Raw genomic sequence first — 25,563 nt, 5'->3', positions numbered from 1 at the left:
CCGATCACAGAACATTGAGGCTTTCTGTGACGCTACAAATTTGGCAGAGCCAGCAGGTATCAGATCAGCAAATGTTGAGATTGCTAGGCCACATGGCCTCAACAGTTCATGGGACACCTCCATTTAAAGATGGTCCAGTTGACTCTAACTTCCCAGTGGTCACCTAGTGGATGTAATCACTTGTCGCTCAGTCTTATGAATTTGGACAAGGAGATATCTAAATTCTGCTGCCCCACAAGACACCGAGAACAGATGCCTCCAATATAGGCCTAGGAGCTCATTTAAATAGGCTCCATACCCAGGTTTTGTAGTCTGTCTGCGAGAGAACACCAGACCAACCTCCTGAGTGGTGTAGAACGAATACATAAGTATTGCCATACTGGGACTGACCGAAGATCCATCAAGCCCAGCATCCTGTTTCCAACAATGGCCAATCTAGGTTACAAGTACCTTGCAAGATCCCAAAACAGTACAATACATTTTATGCTGCTTATCCTAGAAATAAGCAGTGGATTTTCCCCAAGTCCATTTTAATAATGGCTTATGTACTTCTTTTCTTTTGGGAAACTATCCATAACTTTTTTTAAACTCCGCCAAGCTAACTGCTTTTACTACATTCTCTGGCAACAACATGTTGAGTGAAGAAATATTTTCTCTGCTTTGTTTTAAATTTACTACTTTGTAATTTCATTTTGTGCCTCCTAGTATTTTTGGAAAGAGTAAATAAACGATTCACACTTACCTGATCCACTTCACTCATTTTATTGACCTCTATCATACCTCCCCTCAGCTGTCTTTTCTCCAAGCTGAAGAGCCCTAGCCACTTTAGCCTTTCCTCATAGGGAAGTCGTCCTATCCCCTTTATCATTTTCGTCGCTCTTTGTATCTTTTCTGATTCCACTATACCTTTCTTGAGATGCAGTGACCAGAATTACTCTTTTTTTTTTTTTTTAATTTGCATGAAGTCTTTATTGACAGGCAATACAATATCCAACAGAGCAAAACGAAATAGACCTTATATTACAGAATTACTCTTTTAAAAAAGTACAAGACTAGGGGACTCTCAAGTAAGTTATGTGGAAATACTTTTAAAACAAATAGGAGGAAATATTTTTTTGTTCAACGAATAGTTCTGGAACTCTTTGCGATGGATGTAACAGTGGTTAGCATATCTGGGAGGAAAAGTCCATAGTTTGCTGTTGAGACAGACATGAGGAAGCCACTGCTTGCCCTGAGATTGGTAGTATGGAATGTTTCTACTATTTGGGTTTCTGCCAGGTACTTGTGACCTGACTTTGGCCACTGTTGGAAACAGAATATGGGGCTAGATGGATTATTGGTCTGGTCCAGAATGGCTGTTCTTATGTTCCTGGAGTTAAGGGCCATAGGGAACGCTCTAAAGGTCTTCAGAGATGGCTACTGCATAAATTGTTCTCATCCAAACAATCAGATTACCATGTATTCTTCAGAACAAGCAGGACATGCAGCCCAACAGATGCTGCCCAGCTTTCTTATATCTTCTAGAAGCTTTTGACAGGCCCGCACCTGTTGTGCTTTCTTGCCTGCACAACTCATGTGGGACCCACAGGTTTTTTTTTTTTTTCTTATTTGTGGAGTAGAGAAGATGTGTGCTTCTGACACTGTCACGCTGTTTCTTGTTGCCTCAAGGTAATTATTTGGTCTTCCTTCCTGTCATGTTTTGTGCACACGACCTCCCACCACCAATTCTATTAGTGTGTTCAGCACTTTCCAGGTTTTCTTTCTTTCTTTATTTTTTTGCAGCTCACTGCCTTCTTAAGCCTGAGCTCCTGGTCAGGCCCTTTTTTCATGGATGGGGGGGAAAGACATTTTTTTCAGGATTGAGCTAGGGTTTTTTGGGATGGTTATTTTTCCAGGTATGTTCCAGAAACCTCCGAGTAGATTTGTTTGAGATGTAGTAGGATCATGTCTGTGGCGGATCCTCATAACTGGTACCTTCCATGCTTCAGGCCTGACCATAAATCTTCCATTATAAACTCTGTTCTATAATGCAGAAAAGAACATAGTAGAGTGGCCCTATGCAAGAAACCTCTTGGTGTGCCAAAATCCATTAAAATTTATAACAGAGGCATTTATCCCCATGGCTTCAGGAGCTGTAACAGACACTGGAGATGCATCGATGTCAAGGGTGGTCTTCCCCCTGCTTCAAAGTCTAGCGTCAGTAATGCCTGTCGTACTTCGAGTGGAGGTGAAGAAGCAGTGACCTTGGTCCTCTTCAAAGCACGGTGCCAGGAGCTACAGGACAACAGCATCTTGGTACCTGAGAAGCATGGGTGCCAAGAGGACCTCTCCCCCTCTGTAGAAGTAATGCCGACCTGCTGTCTACCCAAAGATGGGACCCTGCCTATGATTCTGCTCCAGCATTTTCACAGGCTATTCCTACACTGGCACCAACCTTGCCTTTACCAATGCTTGTCCCCGAAGAGGCGATCTGGATCATGTCACAAGAGAAGCTGGAGCATATTCTGGCTTGACACAATGCTAAGGCATTGAGGGTGTCTTGTGTCGGCCGTAGTGCTGTCCCAGCCCATATTAGAGACCTACACCTTGTCTGTTGAGATCAACGCTGGTGCCCTTTCAGGTGATGGAGCCAGCACCAACTGATCCAGTGCTCCTTTCCAGCCCATCATGGGAAGAAGTGATCTCGGAAAGCAGGAGAGGACCCCCATACCTCACTTCTCTCACCTAGAGCCTGGCAGTGTGCCTAGTGGTCTGAGGCAGACACACTCACATTGCTCATGAAGAGTACTTTGTTGAGTCTGATTCGGAAGGTGAGTCAGAGGAGCCCTTGAAGGAGATCTACCCTCTGAGCCCTCTGCTCCAAAAAGAAGTCGTCGTCTCCCCAGATGAGCTATCCTTTGCCAACTTTTAAGATGGCCACGGCCATACCATTTAATTTGGAAATCGAGGATAAGCCCTGGGTCTAGATATTGAACATTTTTGATTATGGTTCCCCTCCTAAGGAGACTGTACAGTTGAGGAATTGGGAGACCCCTCACTGTACAGTCTGTACCAAGGAAGGTGGCCTCTGTATATAGAGTCTAAAATGCTCCCAGATTCAAGAAGCAACAACTTTCGTACCATTCCATGGTGGTCAAATCAGCTCTCAAAAGAGCTATAAGTGCAAGGACCCATGCCTCGGCTACTCCAAACAGGGATGCTTGCATTCTGGAGTCTTCTGGGAGGAAAGTGTTTCAAGGTTCAATATTCATTTTCTGTATCCAGTCCTACATTTGCATTTACTTGAAGGACTTCAAGTAAATGCACATGTAGAACTTGGTGTACAGTGTGACGGAGTTTGTAGACACTCTGCCTTCAGAGAAGGCCCATCAGCTAGCAGCCAGGCAACTTTTGATGCTTTTTGACTTGATGTCCAGACTTTTTGCATTAGGTTTGGCATGTAAAGCCTCTCATGGCTGTGTTTCTGACCTAGAGCCAAATATAAGACAGGACCCCCCCCCCCCCCCCCCCCCCCCCACACACACACACACACACATACTTTTTGCTTCGGTGTGTCAGACCTAGAGCCAGCAGTTTAAGAAATGCTGGCAGGTGGACGTCCCTTACCGCGGTGACAGTCTTTTTAGGGGTAAGGTGGAAGAAGTCACAGACCTCATTAACAAGTCTGGCACCATAAAATTCCCTGTATTGGCCTTCTTCTGCAACCTCCACTTCTAGGAGGTTTTCAGGTTCCAGTCAGAAGGGTTCCTACTGCTCTCAAAGGCGTAGGTTTCGTCGTCCTCAGCAGACGCAGACCTCAAGCTCCAGCAGGGCATGCCAAAATAAAAGTACTCATGCTGAACAACCTGCTGGTCAGAGGGAGGCTGAATTTATTTTTCCAAGAAAGGTGGCCCCTTGTAATTTCAGACCAGTAGGTCCTGCAAATAGTCTGGGAGAGTTATCACCCTCAACTTCAGGGAGAGGCTAAAAACCTTTCTGTTCCCAAAGACTGCTTCATAACAACCCAACATGACTTCTGCTTCCTAGTATCATCCATTAACCTTTCCTTAATGTTTTTAGTCTCGTGCATTAATCCAAATCACAAATGTTTCTCAAACCTCACACTAACACTATTTGCTTTTGTCTTACCTAGAATGTAAACCGCACTGAACCCTGGAAAAGGGGATATTAACGGTATACAAGAATTAATTTGAATTGAACCTCCTCTAAATTGCCCACCAAGTGCCTCAAAGCACAGCTCTCAGCATCAGGAAGAGCTTGTAGAGATACTTCCTCCTTCTGAAAGCCCTTGCAGTTGAACCTCTAGGGGAAGAAGGGAAGGGGTTCTATTCCAAGTACTTCTTGTGCACAAAGAGATTGGGGGATTTAGTCCCATCATAGATCTCAGTGCCCTGAACAAATATCTGGTCAAAGAAAAGTTCAAGATTTCTCTAGGCACCCTTCTCGTATCTCAGATTTCAAGTAGGAAAACACTACCAGTATCTCATTTTGCCATTTGGCTTTGTGTCCACTTTGAGTGTTTACAAAATGTCTAGTCATAGCTTCGCTGTGCAAACTGGGAGTGCATGTGTTTTCCCATCTAGACGATTGGTAAAGAGCACATAAAATTAGGGTACTCGAGAATCAGTGCAGAGGACTGTCTCTTCATGTTCAAGTGTACAGTGCTGCGTACGTCTGGTAGCTCTATAGAAATAAGTAGTAGTATTCAGGGGTTGGAGCTACTAGCATTCATTATAAACCTCCCAAAGCCCCATCTACTCCCAGTACAGCAACTGGAGTATATAGGAGCCCTGCTAGACACAGGTAAGGATGGATGTGCTTATTTGCATCATCTGTCAGGTGCAGAGCACCCAACAGGTCACTGCTCAGCAGATGTTGAGGTTGTTATGCCACATGGCCTCCACAGTGCATATTATACCTGTGGCACGCCTCCATTTGTGAGATGCTCAATGGACTCTAGCTTTCCAGTGGTATCAGGTCACAGGGAATCTAGCAGGTGTCCTCTTGGTCACCCCAGAGTTGGCACAGTTGTTTCTCTAGTGAACAATTCAGAGCAATTTGACTCTGACTTTCCTTCCAAATTCCTCCGCTCTAGAAAATTCTGACCAAAGATGCATCCAGGCTGGGATGGGGTGCTCATGTGGATGGCCTTCACATCTGGAGTCTCTGTTCTGCTCAGGAGACTCAGGAGCTCAGGCAATATAAAACGTTTTAAAGGCTTTCAGAGTTGAAAACAAATTGTTCTAACCCAAACAGATAATCAAGTTGCCATATCCTATATAAACAAGTAAGAGGTTATGGGATCCTACCCCTTGAGTCAAGAAGCAGTTGGCCTTCAACCATGGAATGGTACTCAGAGCCACATACCTAGTGGGCAAGGACAACAGCCTGGTGGACAGGCTAAGCAAGGTGATGCAACCGCGCAAGTGGTCCCTTCACATGGGTGTTGCCTGAAAGATCATCTGAGAGGGGGGCACCCCCTCAGTGGATCTGTTTCCCACTCATCTCAACAACAAAGTCCCTCAGTACTGCTCCAGATGTTGAGTGTGTAGAAATTGCATTCCTCCAACTGCCTGAAAGTGTTTCCAGGGTCCTGCTGGCTTCCAGGAAGATGCCACTAAAAGATGTTATACTTTCAAGTGGAGAAATTTGCCATCTACTGTGAGGGCTAGGCCTTAGATCCTTTCTCTTGCCTTACACAAAAACTTCTTGAGTACCTTCTACAACTCTGTGAGACTGGTTTAAAAAAAACAATTCTGTAAGGGCTCACCTCAGTGCAATTAGAGCTTACTGTCACCATTTGAGGGTAAGCCCATCTCTGTACAGCCTCTAGTTTGTTTTATGGGATGTTTCCTTCTAACAAAGCTGCACGTCAAACCTCAGCATCGTCCTCACCCAGCTAATTAAAGCTCCTTTTGAGCCTCTTGATTGTTGTCATCTGAAGTACCTAACCTGGAAGGTCTCATTTTTAGTGGCTGTCAATTCAGCTCAGTCAGTCAGTCAGCTTCAGGCCCTAGTATCTGATCCACCTTAAACAAAGTTTCAGCATAACAGAGTAGTTCTCCATTCACATCCTAAGTTCCTTCCTAAGATAGTGTCTGAGTTCAATCTTAATCAGTCAATTGTTTTTCTAACATTTTTTCCCAAACCTCATGCCTATCCTGGCGAAAGCCCACTGCACACCTTTATATGGCAAGAGATCCTTAGCCGCCTATCTGGAGTGAACTAAAGCCCATAGACAGTATGCCCAGCTTTTTGTTTAACCCATCGGTAAATGCATTCTATCCAATTGGCTAGCAGACTGCATTTCCTTCACATGCCTAGGCTGGGCTGAATCTGGAGGGCCATGTTACAGCTCACAATATTGGAGCCATAGCAGCATCTATAATACATATGAGTTCAGCCTCCATTGAGGAGATTTAAAGAGCTGCACTGTGGTCTTCTGTCCACACATTCATATCTCACTACTGCCTAGAACAGGACTCCTGATGCAACAGTCTGTTTGGTCAGACCTTCAAGATTTATTCAGGGGCTAGATCCCAAGTCCAACCCCATCCCCAGCCCATTTGTTTTCAGTTTCAGGCTGTCCTTTTAAAAAAAAAAAAAAAAAAGTTAATTGTTTATAGTTTCTATATTGATCATTAGGCCTTACCTGTTGCAAAAGAAAACAAAAAAGGAGAAAAGTCCCCTATGAAAGGAATGCCAAAGGACAAAGAAATAGGAGTGGACCAATAAAAATGAATCATAGAACCTATGATTAAGAAGTGATAAAAACACAAGTTTATTATATTAGAATGTAGGTCTACAAGCAGTTGCTGAGAAAACAGGAAGAAAAAAGAGAAACTCCAGGGGGTTACTTTTTTTTCCCCTCACTATTATGTATAAATGTGTGTGGATGTTTGTATATATAGATAGATCTAAAACTGTAACTTAGAAATACTAGACAACTGTGTGATTCCACAGCAGGTCAAATACAAATTCATCCATTATTTTTACCATCTGCACACAATATTTGGCTTCTGTGGAATCACACAGTTGTCTAGTATTTTAAGTTAGTTTTTTTAGACCTACGATCTTTATCACTTTCTTTTATTAGTTCTTACTCCAGGTTCTGCAATTCATTTTCATTGGCTTACCTACTGCAAGACATAATTCCCCCCCCCCCCCCTTTTTTTTTTCTTTTCAGACAGTCTGTTAACTGAAGATTCCCATCAGTCAGAACATTGCATTTTGTTTATCTTTGGAGAAAACAAAATTACTCACCTATAGCAGGTGTTCTTCGAGGACAGCAGGATGCTTATTCTGACTGTCCCACTCACCTCCCCTTGGAATGGCATTCTGTCATCTATTATATTGGACTTCGGCGGCAGCAAGTGGCAACTTGTGCATGGGCAGTGGACAGCTTCCAAATGCATCTAGAAGTAGCATGATCAGGTTCATCTCTGTCAGGGCTCCATTGGTGATGACACCCATGAGACAGAAAAAGCATCATGCTGTCCTCGGAGAACATGCTACAGATGAGTAACTTTGTTTTATTTCTTGTGGCCTGTGTTCTCCATGGACAGCAGGATACATGTCTTCACATATCTGCCCATCTTCTCAAGAAGTTACATTCTACTTTAGCTGAATAGACAGACTGAAGTGGTTTTGCACATCAGTAGCAGGTATGAAGTGGCACATGTGCACAGTGGAGCAACTGAAAAGTGGTTACTTTGCTGGAGAAGCTTTCCCATGCATGCTCCATCAATAATGTAACCCTTGCTGTGAGGACTTGCTGGCCATGAAGAACACTTGCTACAGGTAAGTAACTTGGTTTTATATTATGATCAGCGTTTCCATGCTGCCCCAACAATATTCCCTCACACCAGATCCTGCATTCCAGTAAAGACTATTTCTAAAGTATCAACCCCCCCCCCCCTTACATTCAAAGAGCACAGCATCCATTGTGGGGTACAGTACGTATTTCCTTATTTCCATAGCACTAGTTTTAGGGTACCTTGACAATAGTGATGAAAATTGTAATCATTGGAAAGAAGACACTAAAAAGTGCTGCTGTAACATTTTATTTGAAAAAGGGAGACTATGCAAGATGAGTGGGTATTAATCTGCAAACGAACCTTTTCCGGAAATGCGAAGGCAGTAGAACGAGAGGACATGAAATGAGATTGAAGGGGGGCAGACTCAAGAAAAATGTCAGGAAGTATTTTTTCACGGAGAGAGTAGTGGATGCTTGGAATGCCCTCCCGCGGGAGGTGGTGGAAACGAAAACAGTAACAGAATTCAAACATGCTTGGGATAAACATAAAGGAATCCTGTTCAGAAGGAATGGATCCTAAGGAGCTTAGCTGAGATTGGGTGGCAGAGCGGGAGGCGGAGATGGTGCTGAGCAGACTTATACGGTCTGTGCCAGAGCCAGTGGTGGGAGGCGGGACTGGTGGTTGGGAGGCGGGGATAGTGCTGGGCAGACATACGGTCTGTGCCAGAACCGGTGGTGGGAGGCGGGGCTGGTGGTTGGGAGGTGGGGATAGTGCTGGGCAGACTTATACGGTCTGTGCCCTGAAAAGGACAGGTACAAATCAAGGTAAGGTATACACAAAAAGTAGCACATGTGAGTTTATCTTGTTGGGCAGACTGGATGGACCGTGCATGTCTTTTTCTGCCGTCATCTACTATATTACTATGATACAATTATTTAGGCAGTATGAAGACAGTTCTATAATGTGTGCCTTGCGTGCATAAGTGCACTATGTAACTGCAGGGGGTGCTTACACATGGGCGTGTCTAACTTACATGTGCAACTTATAAATTAAGTTAAATGCATCTCATTTGCCCATTTACTCCAGCAATAGATCTGGCATAAATGGTTTATACTAGTACTAGCCGTTAAGCCCGTTAAAACGGCGAGTTTTTTGTTTTGAAAAATGTAATGCAAGTATGAGAGTGAGCTGCTAGGACTCCCAGCAGGGCTGGTTTTTCAGTCGCCTGCCCCCCCCCCCCCCCCCACCGGTGTTCTAATATTTTGTATGTGTGTTTGTGGGTGTGTGAGAGAGAAAGTGTGTGTGTGTGTCTGAAAGAGAGAGTATCAGTGAGTTCAGAGAGAGAGAGAGAGTGTGTGTGTGTGAGAGAGTCAGAGTGAGTTCAGAGAGAAGAGTGACTGTGTGTGTGTGACAGAGAGTGTCATTTGCTCGTTATATATAGCCAGTTGTTTGAGGCAGCAAAGCAGGGCTCGTTTTTCAGTTGCCTGCCCCCCCCCCCCCCCCCCGTTCTAATATTTTGTGTGTGTATGAGAGAGAAAGTGTATCTGTGTGAAAGAGAGAGTGTGAGAGTGAGGTGCTAGGACTCCCTGTCACAGTGGAGAGTCAGTTGCTCGTTATAGCCAGTTGTTTGAGGCAGCAAAGCAGGGCTCTTTTTTTTCTGTCAAAAAAAGGATTAGACAAGTTGCTAAAGGAAAAGTCCATAAATCGCCATTAAGATGGACTTGGGAAAACCTGCTTATTTCTGGGTTAAGCAGCATAAAATCTGTTTTCCTTTTCATCTATACCAGACCAGTTCAGACCAATGAGTTATGTCTATCCACCAGTGGAAGGAGACAGAGAAAAAATGGTTACTGGCAGAGACGGTTGGGAGGCGGGGCTAGTGCTGGGCAGACTTATACGGTCTGTGCCAGGGCTGGTGGTTGGGAGGCGGGGATAGTGCTGGGTAGACTTATACGGTCTGTGCCAGAGCCGGTGGTGGGAGGCGGGGCTGGTGGTTAGGAGGCGGTGATAGCGGACTTATACGGTCTGTGCCCTGAAAAAGACAGGTACAAATCAAGGTAAGGTATACACAAAAAACCTCCCCCCCCCCCCCCCCCCGTTCTAATATTTTTTTTGTGTGTGTGAGAGCGAGAGAGAACGTGTGTGTCTGTGTGAAAGAGACTATGAGAGTGAGCTGCTAGGACTCCCTGTCACAGTGGAGGGTCAGTTGCTCCTTATAGGCAGTTTGAGGCAGCAAAGTAGGGCTCGTTCTCCAGTCGCATGCCTACCCCTCCCCCATACATGGTGTCGCTATCCCGCCCCTTCTGCTGACTCGCGCTGTTCTGTGAGCCGAAGGGGCGGGACAGATAGGCAGTTGTTTCAGGCAGCAAAGCAGGGCTACTCGCGCTATTCTGTGAGCCGAAGGGGTGGGACAGATAGGCAGTTGTTTCAGGCAGCAAAGCAGGGCTCGTGCGTGTGTGTGCGTGAGAGAGGCCAGGGGCGAATGCAGAGTTGATGCACATGTTTACCTGTCGCCCTCAGGCCGAGAGCGTAGTGGGAGCCCTGCTTGATCACGTTAGATAAGAAGTGGGTGGGGACCGGTGGACTCTTCTTTCACTCTGTGTCAGAGGTGGCAACGCTGAAGTGAGGACAGAGTGAGCCGCTGCTGAGGACTGCTTGGCCTCCCCGTCTCCTCTCATGCATTTATGTATCGTGTTGTTTTATTTGTTCCGCGCGAGAGGTGCTTGTCTGCTGTTGCTCTCCCCTTGACAGCTGATGACAGCTGCTCTCTACTGCGCATTTGCGGGTGAGTCTGTCACTTCTCATTTATATAGTTAGATTACATAATAGAATCAGAGTGCCTATATCTGAATGCCCTTTTATAGATTTGCCCCCAATTTCTTTTTCTGTATGCCTTCAAAGTCTATGGGGCTTATTTTCAAAAGAGAATAACATCTAAAAAGTGGTATCAATCTGCATTTGAATATTCTTATTACAAAAACGTCCAAATTGGTATTTTTGAAACCAGTTTTTAAGAGTTTTTCTATGAAGTACATCAGAACTGCGTTCAAATCACAAGGAGGCGCGTTAAGGATGGGATCTGGACATTCCTAACACTTGAACATTTTTCTGCCATAATGGAACAAAACAAAAACATCCAGGGCTAAAAGTTGGACGTTTTGGTCTAGAACCTGTTTTTATAACAAGCCATAAAAAGTGCCCTAAATGACCAGATACCACTGGTGAGAATCAGGGATGACCTCCCCTTACTCCGCCAGTGGTCTCTAACCCTCTCCCACCCCCCAAAAATGTGAATATGCCAGCCTCAGATTTTACACTCTGGTCCATTAGAGCAGCATGCAGGTCCCTGGAGTAAGTCTAGTGGTGGTTGCAGTGAATTGCAGACAGGTGGACCCAGGCCCATACCTCCCTCTACCTGTTACCAGAAACTCACTGCACCCACACATAGGTTCCCCTTCACCAATAAGGTCTACTGTAGTGGTGTACAGTTGAGGGTAGTGGGTTTGGGGGGGGGGGGGGGAGGGGGCGACTCATCAGGCAAGATAAGGAAGCAACGGTGAGATGTGTACCTGGGAGCACTTATTTGAAATCCACTGCAGTGCCCCATTGCTCTCCTGGGATGTCTGTGTGGCCAGTCTACTAAGAATGCTGGCTCTTCCTACATCCCAGTGGCTTAATTTTGTGCCTTCATGTGGACTTTTTTTTTTTTTTTTAATGGACCAAACAGATTAATGCAGAAAGCACAAAAACATCTAGCAAATACCCATTTTCGGGGGGGGGGGGGGGGATTTCTGTTTTGAAAAATAGCTATATTCCCCATATGAATTTTGGACTTAGATGTCATATTGAAAATGCCTCTCTATGTTCCCTGTTATAAAATTATCCTCAAAAGGAAATAACTAAGTGAATACATGAACAAGCCAATATTTTTGAGGTATTGATTAATATAGCTAGTGCTGCTGTTTAAAACTGGAAGAAAAATCTGCTGAGGATAGTCATAATCAGGTGCAACTACTTTCAGCATTATTTCTCTAAATGATATATGTTTTATAAATTAATTTATTGTATTGACCATTTTTATGAAGTTTATAATGCAGTTTTTTATCATTGAACGTCTAGGTTCCTGACTATGTCACAGTTATTGCACAGCCAATGGACCTCTCAACCATTATCAGTAAAATCGATCTGCACAAATATCAGATGGTAAAAGATTACCTGAAAGATATTGATCTGATTTGCAATAATGCTTTAGAATACAACCCAGACAAAGATCCTGCAGGTGAAGTGTTCCAAGATGCCATTCATTTATTTATGTACTTATTTTAAAAAATTATGTCCTACCTAACACTAAGTTGGATATATTTGAATTTTATTTGTTGTTTGGATTTGGCTCGTGTTTTTTTCAGTTGTCGCTCAAGGTACAGTAAGTATTTGTAACATAAAGCTACATAAATAGTTGATATAGTTTTGTAAGATATTTTGTTTCCCCCATTTATCCCTTTTGAGTTAATTGGGGTGTGAAGGTTGATACTTCTGGGAGTTTAAACACAAACAAAAAAGGCAGCAGTCTCCTTACTATGACAGAATAATAGTAAAAAAAAGGTAGACTAATAGAAAACATTAACATATGAAATAATTTATTGGTGTGAATCAAAAAAACAACCCGACGTGGCCACGTTTCGCCCTCAACATCAATATAGCTGTACAGTCAAACAATTATATTTTTTTAATATATAATTGACTGTATAGCTATACTGAATTGTATTTGGAATTATTTTGAAAATATTTTTATTTTATTTATTTATGGCATTTGTATCCCACATTATCCCACCTCTTTGCAGGCTCAATGTGGCTTACAATTCGTCATGGATACTGGAAATAGCAGTGAATATACATTTGGTTTACAGAGGGTTTTGTGTTACATGGTGGAGAAATACATGAAGGTGTTAAAGCAGAAAGACATTATAAGACATAAGACAGTCTGGAAGTTTTAAAGATTATACAGTTACACATGTTAGATTATACAGTTACATATGTTGATCTTTGTGATATATCTTGTCGAAAAGATAGTTTTTCAATAGTTTGCGGAAATTGGTCAATTCATAGACCGTTTTCAGGTTACGTGGCAACGCGTTCGAGTTGCGTGCTCGTATAGGAAAAGGTAGATGCATGCATTGATTTGTATTTCAGACCCTTGCACTTGGGAGGATGAAGTTAAGGAATGTGCGAGAGGATCTTTTTGCGTTCCTGGGTGGTAGATCTATCAGGTCTGACATGTAGGCTGGGGCATTACCATGGATGATTTTATGGACTAGGGTGCAAAGTTTGAACGTGATGCGTTCCTTTAGTGGGAGCCAGTGTAGTTTTTCCCGCAGGGGTTTCGCGCTTTCGTATTTTGGTGTGCCGAATATTAGTCTGGCTGCCATATTCTGGGCTGTCTGGAGTTTTTTAAGTATTTGCTGTTTACAGCCAGCGTAGAGTGAGTTACATATGAATGTTTTATAATGAAAGCTGTTATATATGAAGTATGTTTGATTTGATATCTATGTTTTTATTTCTTAGTTTTGACCCCTGACGCAGCCTGAGGGCGAAACGTGGCCACGTCGGGTTTGTTGTTTTTTTTTATTCACACCAATAAATTATTTCATATGTTAATGTTTTCTATTAGTCTACCTTTTTTACTTCTGGGAGTTTGACAGTAACTATATTTGGTAAATTGGACCTCCTAGTAAAAACTAGTTGAAAGTAAAAATGTACTTTTGTAATTCTGACATTATACTGTTGAATAGAATGTAAACATATGGACTTTTGTTAAAATGTAATAGATATTGTTAGTGCCATGTACTTTGTACTGTAAAGAATGGTGTTTTAGGAAAGCATTACCAACCAGTAATTTTCTTTTTCTCAGATCGTTTAATCAGGCACAGAGCATGTACTCTTAGAGACACTGCATATGCAATTATTAAGGCAGAGTTAGATGAAGACTTTGAAAAGCTTTGTGAAGAAATTCAGGCATCCCGAATGAAAAGGGGTATGTACCAGTACTGGTTTTATCTGAAAAAGAAACAAAAAGTTTTGCCTGACAGAATAAGTGGCTTTATTGATTACAATAATGGATTGGGGTTGCAGAAACCTGGGCTTAGATTTTCTGTCTGCCATGGACATTTGTGGTGGTCGTTATTTCCATTCACCTCAGATCCTAATTAAATTGTGAACTGTAGCAGGGACTCACTGTACTAGTATGTAATTTTTTGCAAAGCATTTTGTTTTAGGGCAACATATGAATATCAAAAAAATCTCTTCGTTTTTAAGGCTGTTTCTCTTCAAAGTATGTACCATCGTATTACCATGTATTACCAAAGCACAGTGCCTCTGAGTATAAAAAAGTGGAAACTGAATGCAGTGGGAAACTTAAGATACCAGCTTTGCCCATGGCTGCTAGCACTCCTTCCCATCTTTGTACTGGTAAGTTGCTGAATCTTCCTGCATACTTTTATTTCATACTTTTATTTCTTCTCTCCCTCAATGCTGAGAAGGCATTTAACAGGGTTTAATGGCTATTTCCTTGTAGCATACATGCCTATGTCTTCAGCCCCTTTTTATTCATTCCAACCCAACAGAAATTGGAAATAAATTATACAAAAGGGATCAATATCAACCCATTTCTCTGGGGTCACTATAACACCCAACAAAAAAAGTTTGCTGAGCACCTGCTATTCCCAAGCTGCATCAACCTACCATGAAACTAACTCCAAGCAAAAATGGGAGGGGAAAAAAAACCCTCCAGAAAATATCAAAGCCTCAGGAATCCACTAGTGTACTTTCAGATCCTTAACTGAGGCACCAATATTAAAAGTTCCAATATAACACTCCAAAAATTTAACAGAATGGGATGATACTTAGTCTTTGGGGAAAATCAGTAAAAAGACTCATTGAGTATAAAAATGGTTCTAGAGAGGGCATCACTGTTCCACATCATTCAATTATGAAGAACACTCTACTTAAAAACAGGGAGACTCCACTGTCAGTTCAAGTAGCCCCAAAGAAAATAGATACAGTGTATAGAATACAAAAATCCACTGGGTTTTTCAACCCTCATCATGCAGAATGAGTGGTCTCTTCACCCCAACCTCCACCCCTGGCCCTCATGGCCTGGATGTTGAGAGCATAGATTTTCATTCCTTGAATCTGCCTGAGGTTTCCAGGAAAGATTCCAGTAAGAAATGTTATTTTAAATGGAGGAGATTTGCCGTCTGGTGTGAGAGCAAGATCCTCTTACTTGCCCTACACAATAACTGCTTGAATACCTCCTGCCAACATTCTTCCTAATACCTCATCCTGGTGAAAATGCACTACAAACCTTAGACTGCAAGCGAGCCTTAGCCTATCTGGAGCAGACTAATGCCTATAAACAGTCCACTCAGCTTTTTGTTTGTTTTTTTGATCCAAACAGGATGGGGGGTAGCCACTGACAAATGTACACTTTCAAGTTGGCTAGCAGATTGCATCTCCTTTGCTTATGCCCAGGTTGGGTTGAATCTTGAGGGTCATGTAGCCATGGCTCTGATACTATGAGCTGTGACATCGGTAGCTCGCTAATCAGCATACATTGAGATTTGCAAAGCTACAACATGGTCTTCAATCCACACATTCACATCTCACTACTGCCTTGAGCAGGATACCCAGTGTGACAGCCAGTTTGGTCAGACAGTCCTGCAGAATTTGTTTAGCATCTAGAATCCAACTTTACTCTCCTGGGCTCAGTTTTGCTCTGATCCAGGCTGCACCTTCACAACCATGTTGAACATAAGACTAGCCATACTGGGTCAGACCAATGGTCCATCTAGCCCAGTATCCTGTTTCCAACAGTGGCCAATTCAGGTCACAAATATCTGGCAAAATCCCAGTCAGTCATCAAAAAATGGGTTATTCTGTTTTTGAACATGTTTCTGCTGCTGGACAAATTATAGCTGCAAGACACAGTTGTCTGAAGCCAGCCAAAGTGGACAAAATGATTATTCTTAATAAAAACCGAAAGATGTCTTGACCAAACTTCGCTTTTCACATGATGTAACACAGCATGAAGTGCTCACATTAAAGTTTGCCTTTGTTCAATTGCTGCTGACTGGTTTTGGTTTTTTTAACCCTTTGTGTTATAATATTAGCATGTGGGCCTCACTATTTCAATCTAGTAAAATCAAATTTTTTTTAAAATCATATCAAATCGAAAAAGTTTTGACTGAATCAGACAGCACTACTCCCCAGCTCTTCTGGCAGTAGCCCCATGCATAGTGTTTCCTCTTCTCTTCTTTTTGCCAGAACTTTCAGTAATACCTGTTCCCTGGCATTGCACATCACTTTAAGCATCAATGTGGGGCCTTCCTCTACAGGCCCGTGCTTAGATTTATTTCCTGTCAGACAGAGGGCATGACCCAACAGTGCAGCTGAAAGTGCTGTGCAGCGTTATGAAACAAGTATTGCTGAAAGCACCAGCATGGAGAAGAGAGGAGACACACTATCCATGTGGCTGTTGCCAGCGGGCTGGGAAAACATCAAGATTGGAAGAGGAAATGCTGGAACTGGTATGGCTGGGTAGGGAAGTGAATAGGTAGATTCACTTATGGGTTCCCCACCCACCCATGAACTTAAAAAAAAATAAAAACATTTGCAACATACAAATGAGTATATACAGTACGTGCTTTGACAGGGTAAGAAAAATAGGGGGGGGGGGGGGTTTAGAGTATTTGCTTCATGAACTTTTTTTTTTTTAAGTGGATTCCATTCACTGGCACAAAACATGATTAGGTCAAATTTACAAACTGGTGCCTGGTTACTTATCACAACATGCATCAGAAGCACCAATAACTTGCAGTTCTGCACATATGTGCACTAGGCTCTATTCTGTAACGTAGTGCGTAAGTGCTACAGCATGTAATTACAAGGGTAGTGTACACATGGATGGAGCATGAGTAGGCCATGGGCGTGTTATAAAATACTATGTTACACATGTTGCACGACGCACTTAGGCATGCCACCTTACGCCAACCATTGACCTGTTATAAGTGAGTATACCTAGATTTCAGCACATCAAAGTGGATTTGCACTAGTATTTGGTAACAGCTTAGTCATGTCCAAGTGACTTTATAGAATAGATGCACCAAGTTATAGATTTGCCCCCTAATTTCATATTATTGCACACCTTTAGTGCTATACCAAAATGTATTAGGACTGTTTATCGATTAAAAGTTGTAATTGCTCAATTAATCACAATTAAATTTTTTAATTGCGTGATTGGTCGAGGGTGAAAGCAAAAAATAAATGCCCTTTTTCAAAGAAGCAGAGGAGAGTGTAGTAAGTGTGGTAGTCTTATTCTCTATTCTGTGGAAGATAGTATTAATAAAGAGCCTAGCAAAGAGAAAAGAGCCCCAGAAGTAGGTGCCTAGTACATTGGAAGGCAATAAAATGATCAGACTTAATGTTTCTCTCTCTGTTAATAAATGCATTGAAATCAAATAATTGCTTCTCATTACTGAATAAGGGTGATATTTATTTGTTACATTTGTACCCCACATTTTCCCACCTATTTGCAGGCTCAATGTGGCTTACATAGTACGTAGTGGCGTTCGCCATGTCGGTTGATAACAAATACAAGGTTATATTGTGGTCTAATGAGATGGGGGGGGTGTCAGGCACCATGAGGGTCGAAAGGAATGAAGATAGTCTATTGTCCAGTACGATCATTGGTTATGTGGTGTTGCTGAGTATGGGGGATTATGGTGGATTGGTAGGGTAAGCCTTCTTGAGGTTGGTTTTTAGTGATTTCCTGAAATTTAGATGGTCGTGGATTGTTTTCTCCTAACAGAATACTGCAAGTCAGTCATTAGTTTTTTGTTGCTCCCTGCCGGCAACTTGCTATAGTGGTTTTAGTGAGGTATAGCTGAGAGTTTTCAATAAGCAGCTAAGCAATCCCAAACTAAACTAACAGGAATGTTACTTAACAGCACAAACCAGACTAGGGTTGTCGGAAAAAGCAGATACTGAGAAGATCCTAAATTTGTGGGCAGTAAGCACAGTATCTGATACTTTAACAAATACTCTGATAGAAGAACAGCTTCCCATTGTGATACTCTGCAGAAAATTAAATCAGGTAAGGAAGGGGAAGATAGAAACTTGAACATTTTCATAGGGCCATTAAGCGTCACAAAATACAAGCTGGAAAATGGCTACTTTTCCCACCTTTTCATGTTGGATAAACATAACACAGACAAAAGCTTTGGGAGCTGAAAGCCAGAAGGTGCAGCTAAACTTCAGAGAGCTCTGAAAGAATAGCTTAAGAATATCCACAATTCAAAACAGAGCACCTTGACTGACATCATTCTCTGGATTTATACTGAAGTGCAACTGCATCTCACCACTGGTACACCAGAATCAAAATTTAAGAGTGCTGTGGCCCACAAGATTGCCCACCACCTGTTCACCATTTAACAGTGGTGGCCATATATCACAGATTACCACATACAGGGTTTAAAACCACTCTCTCCTAGAAAGATGTAGCGTTCTTCTGCTATGAGTCTGTCCACTTACAGAAAGTAGATAAGATAAACCTTGCTGTGCTTCTGTTATGTAGCAGGGGCTACCGGGACATTCCCCATTTCTCGCCGCCGCCACTACTTCTTTAAGCTATCAGTGGCAAACGAAAATACATCAGTCGTGCGGGGCCTCACTGTGCACAGGCACAGCTGCTAGCCTCGCCCCCATTGATGTCATTTCCTGTCTGGGGCAAAACTGGCAGCCACACCTGTGCATAGTGATGCCCCGCACGATGGATGTACTTTCATTTGCCACTGCTGGTTTAAAGAAGCAGCAGCGGTGGGGGTGATGGGAAATATCCTGGTGCCCCTGCTACATGGCAAAAACATTTGGAAAGTGGTAGAAAACTTTGGAGGTGCCATGGTGGTGAATTGGATTAGGAACTGGTTGACTGACAGATGCCAGAGGGTGGTGGTGAATGGAGTTAGCTCGGAGGAGGGAAAGGTGAGTAGTATAGTGCCTCAAGGATCGGTGCAGGGGCCGATTCTGTTCAATATATTTGTGAGTGACCTTGCCGAAGGGTTAGAAGGTAAAGTTTGCCTATTTGCGGATGATACTAAGATCTGTAACAGAGTAGACACCCCGGAGGGAGTGGAAAACATGACAAAGGATCTGAAGAAGCTAGAAGAATGGTCTAAGGTTTGGCAATTAAAATTCAATGCCAAGAAATGCAAAGTGATGCACTTACGGAATAGAAATCCACGGGAGACGCATGTGTTAGGCGGTGAGAGTCTGATAGGTACGGACGGGGAGAGGGGTCTTGGGGTGATAGTATCTGATGATTTGAAGGCGACGAAACAGTGTGACAAGGCGGTGGCTGTATCTAGAAGGTTGTTGGGCTGTATAGAGAGATGTGTGACCAGCAGAAGAAAGGGAGTGTTGATGCCCCTGTATAAGTTGTTGGTGAGGCCCCATCTGGAGTATTGTGTTCAGTTTTGGAGGCTGTATCTTGCTAAGGATGTAAAAAGAATCGAAGCGGTGCAAAGAAAAGCTACGAGAATGGTATGGGATTTGCGTTACAAGACGTATGAGGAGAGACTTGCTGACCTGAACATGTATACCCTGGAGGAAAGGAGAAACAGGGGTGATATGATACAGACGTTCAAATATTTGAAAGGTATTAATCCGCAAACAAACCTTTTCCAGAGATACGAAGGCGGTAGAACGAGAGGACATGAAATGAGATTGAAGGGGGGCAGACTCAAAAAAAAAATGTCAGGAAGTATTTCTTCACGGAGAGAGTGGTGGATGCTTGGAATGCCCTCCCGCGGGAGGTGGTGGAGATGAAAACGGAAACGGAATTCAAACATGCATGGGATAAACATAAAGGAATCCTGTTCAGAAGAAATGGATCCTCGGGAGCTTAACCGAGATTGGATAGCAGAGCTGGTAGTGGGAGGCGGGGATAGTGCTGGGCAGACTTATATGGTCTGTGCCAGAGCCGGTGATGGGAGGCAGGGATGGTGCTGGGCAGACTTATAGGGTCTGTGCCAGAGCCGGTGATGGGAGGCGGGGATGGTGCTGGGCAGACTTATAGGGTCTGTGCCAGAGCCGGTGGTGGGAGGCGGGGATAGTGCTGGGCAGACTTATACGGTCTGTGCCAGAGCCGGTGGTGGGAGGCAGGGATAGTGCTGGGCAGACTTATACGGTCTGTGCCAGAGCCGGTGGTGGGAGGCAGGGATAGTGCTGGGCAGACTTATACGGTCTGTGCCAGAGCCAGTGGTTGGGAGGCGGGGATAGTGCTGGGCAGACTTATACGGTCTGTGCCCTGAAGAGCACAGGTACAAATCAAAGTAGGGTATACACAAAAAGTAGCACACATGAGTTGTCTTGTTGGGCAGACTGGATGGACCGTGCAGGTCTTTTTTTCTGCCGTCATCTACTATGATACTATGTTACTCCCCAATTCCGATTTCCTGTGGGTTGAGCCATGACTGGCTGTATAAGTGGAAGAACTGCAGAGTTCCTAAGGCGACTGTGTGAAAGTACTGCCATCATTGGACTGATAAAGGCATGGTAAAGGGATGTACTGCTGGTTGAAATGGTGTTAGTTTTTTTTTATGGGTGGGCTAGGGGAAGATAGTCTTTTTCCCTCTACTGCTGCTGCCGCGGTTGCCCCTATCGCCACCGCATTACTCTCTCTCTTTCCCACCTGTACACCTCCCCCCCCCCCCCTTGGGGTCCACATCTTTCTCTTTCTTTTTGTCCCAGGGTCTCACCCAACAGCAACTCCTCATGGTGCGGCATAATGATGATCAGCTCCTTCTCCCTGCCTCACCCGCCCAAAGCTTCTATAGCAGGACGTTCTACCCCCTCTGACAGAACTTCCTGTTAACAGAGAGAGGCTTGGAGAGCGCAGAGGAGGGGGCTTTCGGAGTGTCAGGTTTAAAAAAAAAAAAAAAAAATGGAGAGAGACTTGGCCAAATGCTGAGTTAACTTGTGTTAAAAATTTTAACGTGTTAACCATTTAACCCGTTAACCATTTAACGTGTTAAATGTTCAGCCCTAAAATGTATACATTATTGCATATTGAAATATGAGCCTTCATATAGCCTTTTCTACATAAAACTTTAGTTTTCTTAGTAAGGCTGAGATGTCTGTGATCAAAAAAACATCCCCTTGGATGCAAGAGCCAGGGGAAGGAGGGAGGAGGAAGTGCTTCCTGATACTTTTAGTCTGTTCAGCATAGGCTGTGCTTGTTCCATAGGTGGAGTCATGACAAGTGAGGGGATTAAATTTTTCGATCACACAAAACTATTCAAAGTTGTTAAAACACATGTGGACCTTGGAAATATTGCAGGGAAACCAAAAACTGGGCATCCAAATGGCAAATGAAATTTAATGTGGACAAATATGAAATGATGCACATTGGGAAATTCATAGACAATTACATAAACTTCCGGAAAAATGTGAAGACCCACCTTTTTAGGAATTCCAATCCCAATTTAAATCACCTATACCACCATAATCATGATCTAATTATTCACGATAATAGACAAAAGTACAAATCTCCTGCCTCCTTATCCTAACCCTGTGTAATTGGTATGGGGTTATACCTCAAATACCTTACTCAACTTCATTATTCTCTCTGTATCCATTTGCTCCAGAATATGCTCCCATATTTCTGGACCCATGTAAGCCACATTGAACCTACAAACAGGTGGGGAAATGTGGGGTACAAATGCAATAAATAAAATAATCCGAATCATAGTTAACTGATGCTAGGGTCCACTTTGGGAGTCAGCACCCAAGAACAAGAGCTAGGTGTCGTAGATATGCTGAAATCATCTGCCCAGTGTGTGGTGGCAGCCAAACAAAACAAACAATGCTAAGAATTATTAGGAAAATAATAGAAAATAAGATGGTGAATGTTATAATGCTTCTTGGTGCAACCTCACCTCGGGTATAGCAGAATTAGAAAAGGTTCAAAGAAGAGTGACCAAAATGATAAAAGGGTTGGGATGGCTTTCATGTAAAGAAAGGCTAAAGAGATTAGGGCTCTTCAGCTTGGAAATTAGAAGGCTGAATGGGGATATAATGAAGTCTACAAAATCCTGAGTGGTGTAGAACAAATAGAAGTGAATCATTTTTTTACTCTTTCGAAAAGTACAAAGACTAAGAGACACTCAATGAAGTTACATGGAAATACTTTTAAAATAGGAGGAAATATTTTTTCACTCAATGAATAGTTAAGCTCTGGAACTCGTTTCCGGAGGATGTTATAACAGCGGTTAGTGTATTTGGGTTTTTAAAAAGTTTGGATAAATTCCTGGAGGAAAAGTCTGTAGTCTGCTGTTGATCTAGACATTGGGGAAAGCCAGTGCTTGCCCTGAGATTGGTAGCATGAAATGTTGGTACTAGTTGGGATTCTGCCAGGTACTTGTGACCTGGATTGGCCACTGTTGGAAATAGGATACTGGGTTAGATGGACCATTGGTCTGGCTATTTTTATATTCTTGTAACTACAACTCCTGATGTGCCCTATGCTGGGAGGGCAGGACTGGAGCTTGTTGCAGAGAAGTACTATATTTTCACATATATAATGCTTGCATTAAATGTGCATCTCTAGTTAAAACACATATAATGCGTTAACATGATTAAATACGATAAATGTTTGTGTTAAAAATTAACGCAGTTAATGCATTGCTCTTCTCCCACCCTCCTCGAACCTAGTGTTGCCTCATCTCTTCCCTCCTCCCCCGTACTCTACATTGCCCCATTTCTTCCTGCTTCCCCCATGCTCTGCATTTCCCCATCTTGTCTCCCTGTCTTCTCCCCCTCCCACTGGCCTACTCAATTTAGGTGGGTTGAAGCTCCTGCACCGGTCCGCTACTGGTCTTCACTGTGACACTGGCTGTGGCAGTAACAGCAGAAGCAAGCAAAAGGCAGGTGCAGGAATGTGCCCTTCTGTGCACTGCCACTGGCTGTTTCGAACCCAGAAACGGGAAGTTACTGCTTGATATAATTACTCCATTTTGAAAAGCACCAAGGACCTGGTAGGGGCAGTTTCAAATTATAGGCCTGTTGCCTCAGTACCACTATTTATTAAATTAATGGAGGGGATTGTTGCTGCTCAATTAGCTCTTTTTTTTTTTTTTTTTTTTGGAACAGCACCATATCCTTCATTCTTCACAATCGGGATTCCATTCAAATTTTAGTACAGAAACTGTTATGAGTGCATTACTTGATATAGTTCGGGTATGGTTATGTGAGGGAAAGACATATTTGCTCCTCCAATTTGACTTAAACAGTGCTTTTGATTTGGTAGATTTTGAAGTTCTCCTACAAATACTAGATGCAGTGGGAATTCCAGGAATTGTTAATTCTTCATAGGAGATAGAGTTAAAATGTCAACTAATCTGTCTGATAGTTGGAGCAATGTTTGTGGTGTTCCTCAAGGTTCTTTATTATCCCCATTATTGCTTAATTTATATATACATTCTTTGGGATTTGCATTATAGAGTCTTTAGATTTTGTCTTTGTTATGCAGATGATATAACTGTTTTCCCAATTTACTCAGACGTTTCCAAGGAGCTGCCAGTTTTGCGGACTGTTTAGTACTGTTGAATATTGGCCCATAGATTGAACTTGAATTGTAAAAAAAACAAAGTTGTTGATTACGGGCTTTGGGGGGAGGGTTCTGCGGAATCCAATATTGTTGTTAACCATCAGAATTATATTTTCCCCCTTTGTAATGATTTTGGGGATATATTTGGATTCAGCAGGTACCATGGAGCTTCATGTCAAGGTAGTAAAGAAAACTTTCCTTATGCACAAATTGCATTGTATTTGTAAATATTGTGAAGTACATCAATTTTGATTGTTGGTTCAAGCACCGTTACTTAGTTCTTTGGACTATTGTAATATAGTCTATTTAGGATGTTCTCAAACATTGATTCAAAAATTACAGACAGTTCAAAATACTGCACTGCGGCTGATTTATTCTTTAAAATTATCAGATTATTTAATAATGTATTATTCCAAAGTTCATTGCCGGTGCCAGCTCATGTTTTTTTTTTTTTTTAACTAGCCTCTTTGTACAAAGTATCTCATGTTTTAGCCCCTTCATATCTAACAAATTGTTTCGTTTTGTCCATTTTAATGTGTAAGACCCGATCATCTAATCTGTTCTCTTTTCCGCCTTTAAAAGGAAAAATAAAGAAGAAAATGGTAAATTCTTTAGTATCTTACCAGGTTACTAAACTGGGTAAAGATATTTTTTCTCTAATAGTGCAGGCACCAAGCCTTGGATATTTTAGATGTTTGCTTAAGACTCGCTTGTTTTTTAAATTTTAATAGGAAACCGCGGGGCGTTGCAGGCTATAAAAATAAACATGTTATGTTTCTAGGTCCGACAGAGGTAGCAATAGAGGGGAATGCTTCACTCTGAAGAGATGGGGCAAAGCTGGGTACGGGGGGGGGGGGGGGGGGGGCGGGTAGAGACAGAGCAGTGAAGGCTATAGGGAGGGGACAAGATGGGGCAATTCAGGATATGGAGGGTGTGGAGAGATGGAGCAGTTTAGACCATGGGGGGGGGGGGGGAGAGAAATATGGTGGGGAAAGAGCAATGCATAATATGGTGGAGAAGAGATATGGCAATGTAGGATATAAGGGGAGACAAGGCAATATATCCAGGGATAATGATTTTGTTTTTGTGGTAGTGGTGGTAGGGAGAGGAGGAGAGTCGGAGTGATACTAGAGAGGGGGCGGGACCAAGACACAGGGCAATGCTTGGATGGTGATCGGGTATGAGAGAAAAGATGGGTGATAATTGGATGGTGAGGGGGGGGGGGGAAAGAGAGAGATGGGTCGATGGTGGATGATAGAGAGACAGGAGCAATGCTGGACTGTTGGAAGAGAGAAGGGGGTGATGCTGGATGTTAGGGGAAGAGAGGGACAGATGTTGGAAATGGGGGATGGAAAAGGGGAAAAAAGAGAGAAAGAATGAAGGGAGATGATGGACATGAACAGAGAGGGGAAATGCACATAGATTGCAGGGAAGAGAAGAGAGGAGAATGCTACCCATGGATGGAGGACAAGGGAAGAGCTGGAAACTAGATTTGAGAAGGAGGCAGAAAAAATGGAAAAAAAAGTTGGATGTGACAAGATTTATATAGGGCAGGGAGTGAAGAAAAAGAGGAGAGAATTGAAATAGTGAATGGACAGAGGGCCCTGGAAACAGAGTTTAGAGCACAGAGAGGGAAGCAGAACCAGAGACAGGAAATAAGATGATTGTCTGGTGATTTTTATTTTTCTAAAGGTAAAGAAAATGATTTTATTTTCAGTTTATTAATTGAACATGTCGGTTCTGAAAATGTATTTCTGTTGTCTATATTCTGCACCGCTGAGGAGAAAATGTGAGGGGGGAACGCTCTTAATAGTACGATTAAAATTTTTTATCGATGTTCAGGACTAGTTTTTACTTGCATTTTCTACTCCAACTATATACATGTGCACGTTATGAGATTATTTTTTTTTCCAGTTGCATTCCTCACACAAAGAGCAAGGGTAGCAGTTGTGTTAATTATGATAACTTCATTTATGTCCTAGGCTTCAAATAAAATAAATAAAACATACAAACACATTTGGACAATATGGCAACTTCAGCTACTGCATTCGTACCTAGGCCTAGCTATAAATGATATTGTTAAGAAACTTTACAGTGTAACAAATTTTTAGCCCACTTTATAGCTAACTAGAATTATCAATAGATGTA

At 42.6% G+C, this 25,563-nt stretch overlaps 1 protein-coding gene across 3 annotated transcripts in view; it reads left to right on the top strand.

Moving 5' to 3' along the window:
- ATAD2 (ATPase family AAA domain containing 2) overlaps positions 1–25,563 on the top strand; it is a 393,801-nt gene that overhangs the window by 317,017 nt on the left and 51,221 nt on the right. For all 3 annotated transcript variants that reach the window (XM_030218745.1, XM_030218753.1, XM_030218736.1), the window contains exons 22-24: positions 11,877–12,036; positions 13,666–13,788; positions 14,070–14,222. In XM_030218745.1, coding sequence (XP_030074605.1) covers positions 11,877–12,036; positions 13,666–13,788; positions 14,070–14,222 — 436 coding nt within the window. The remainder of the gene's footprint in view (positions 1–11,876; positions 12,037–13,665; positions 13,789–14,069; positions 14,223–25,563) is intronic.

The sequence above is a fragment of the Microcaecilia unicolor genome, chromosome 1, assembly GCF_901765095.1.
Source record: "Microcaecilia unicolor chromosome 1, aMicUni1.1, whole genome shotgun sequence".
Classification (NCBI taxonomy): Eukaryota; Metazoa; Chordata; class Amphibia; order Gymnophiona; family Siphonopidae; genus Microcaecilia; species Microcaecilia unicolor.
The sequence above is the reverse complement of the archived record's forward strand: the minus strand, read 5'-3'. Positions and strand labels throughout refer to the sequence as shown.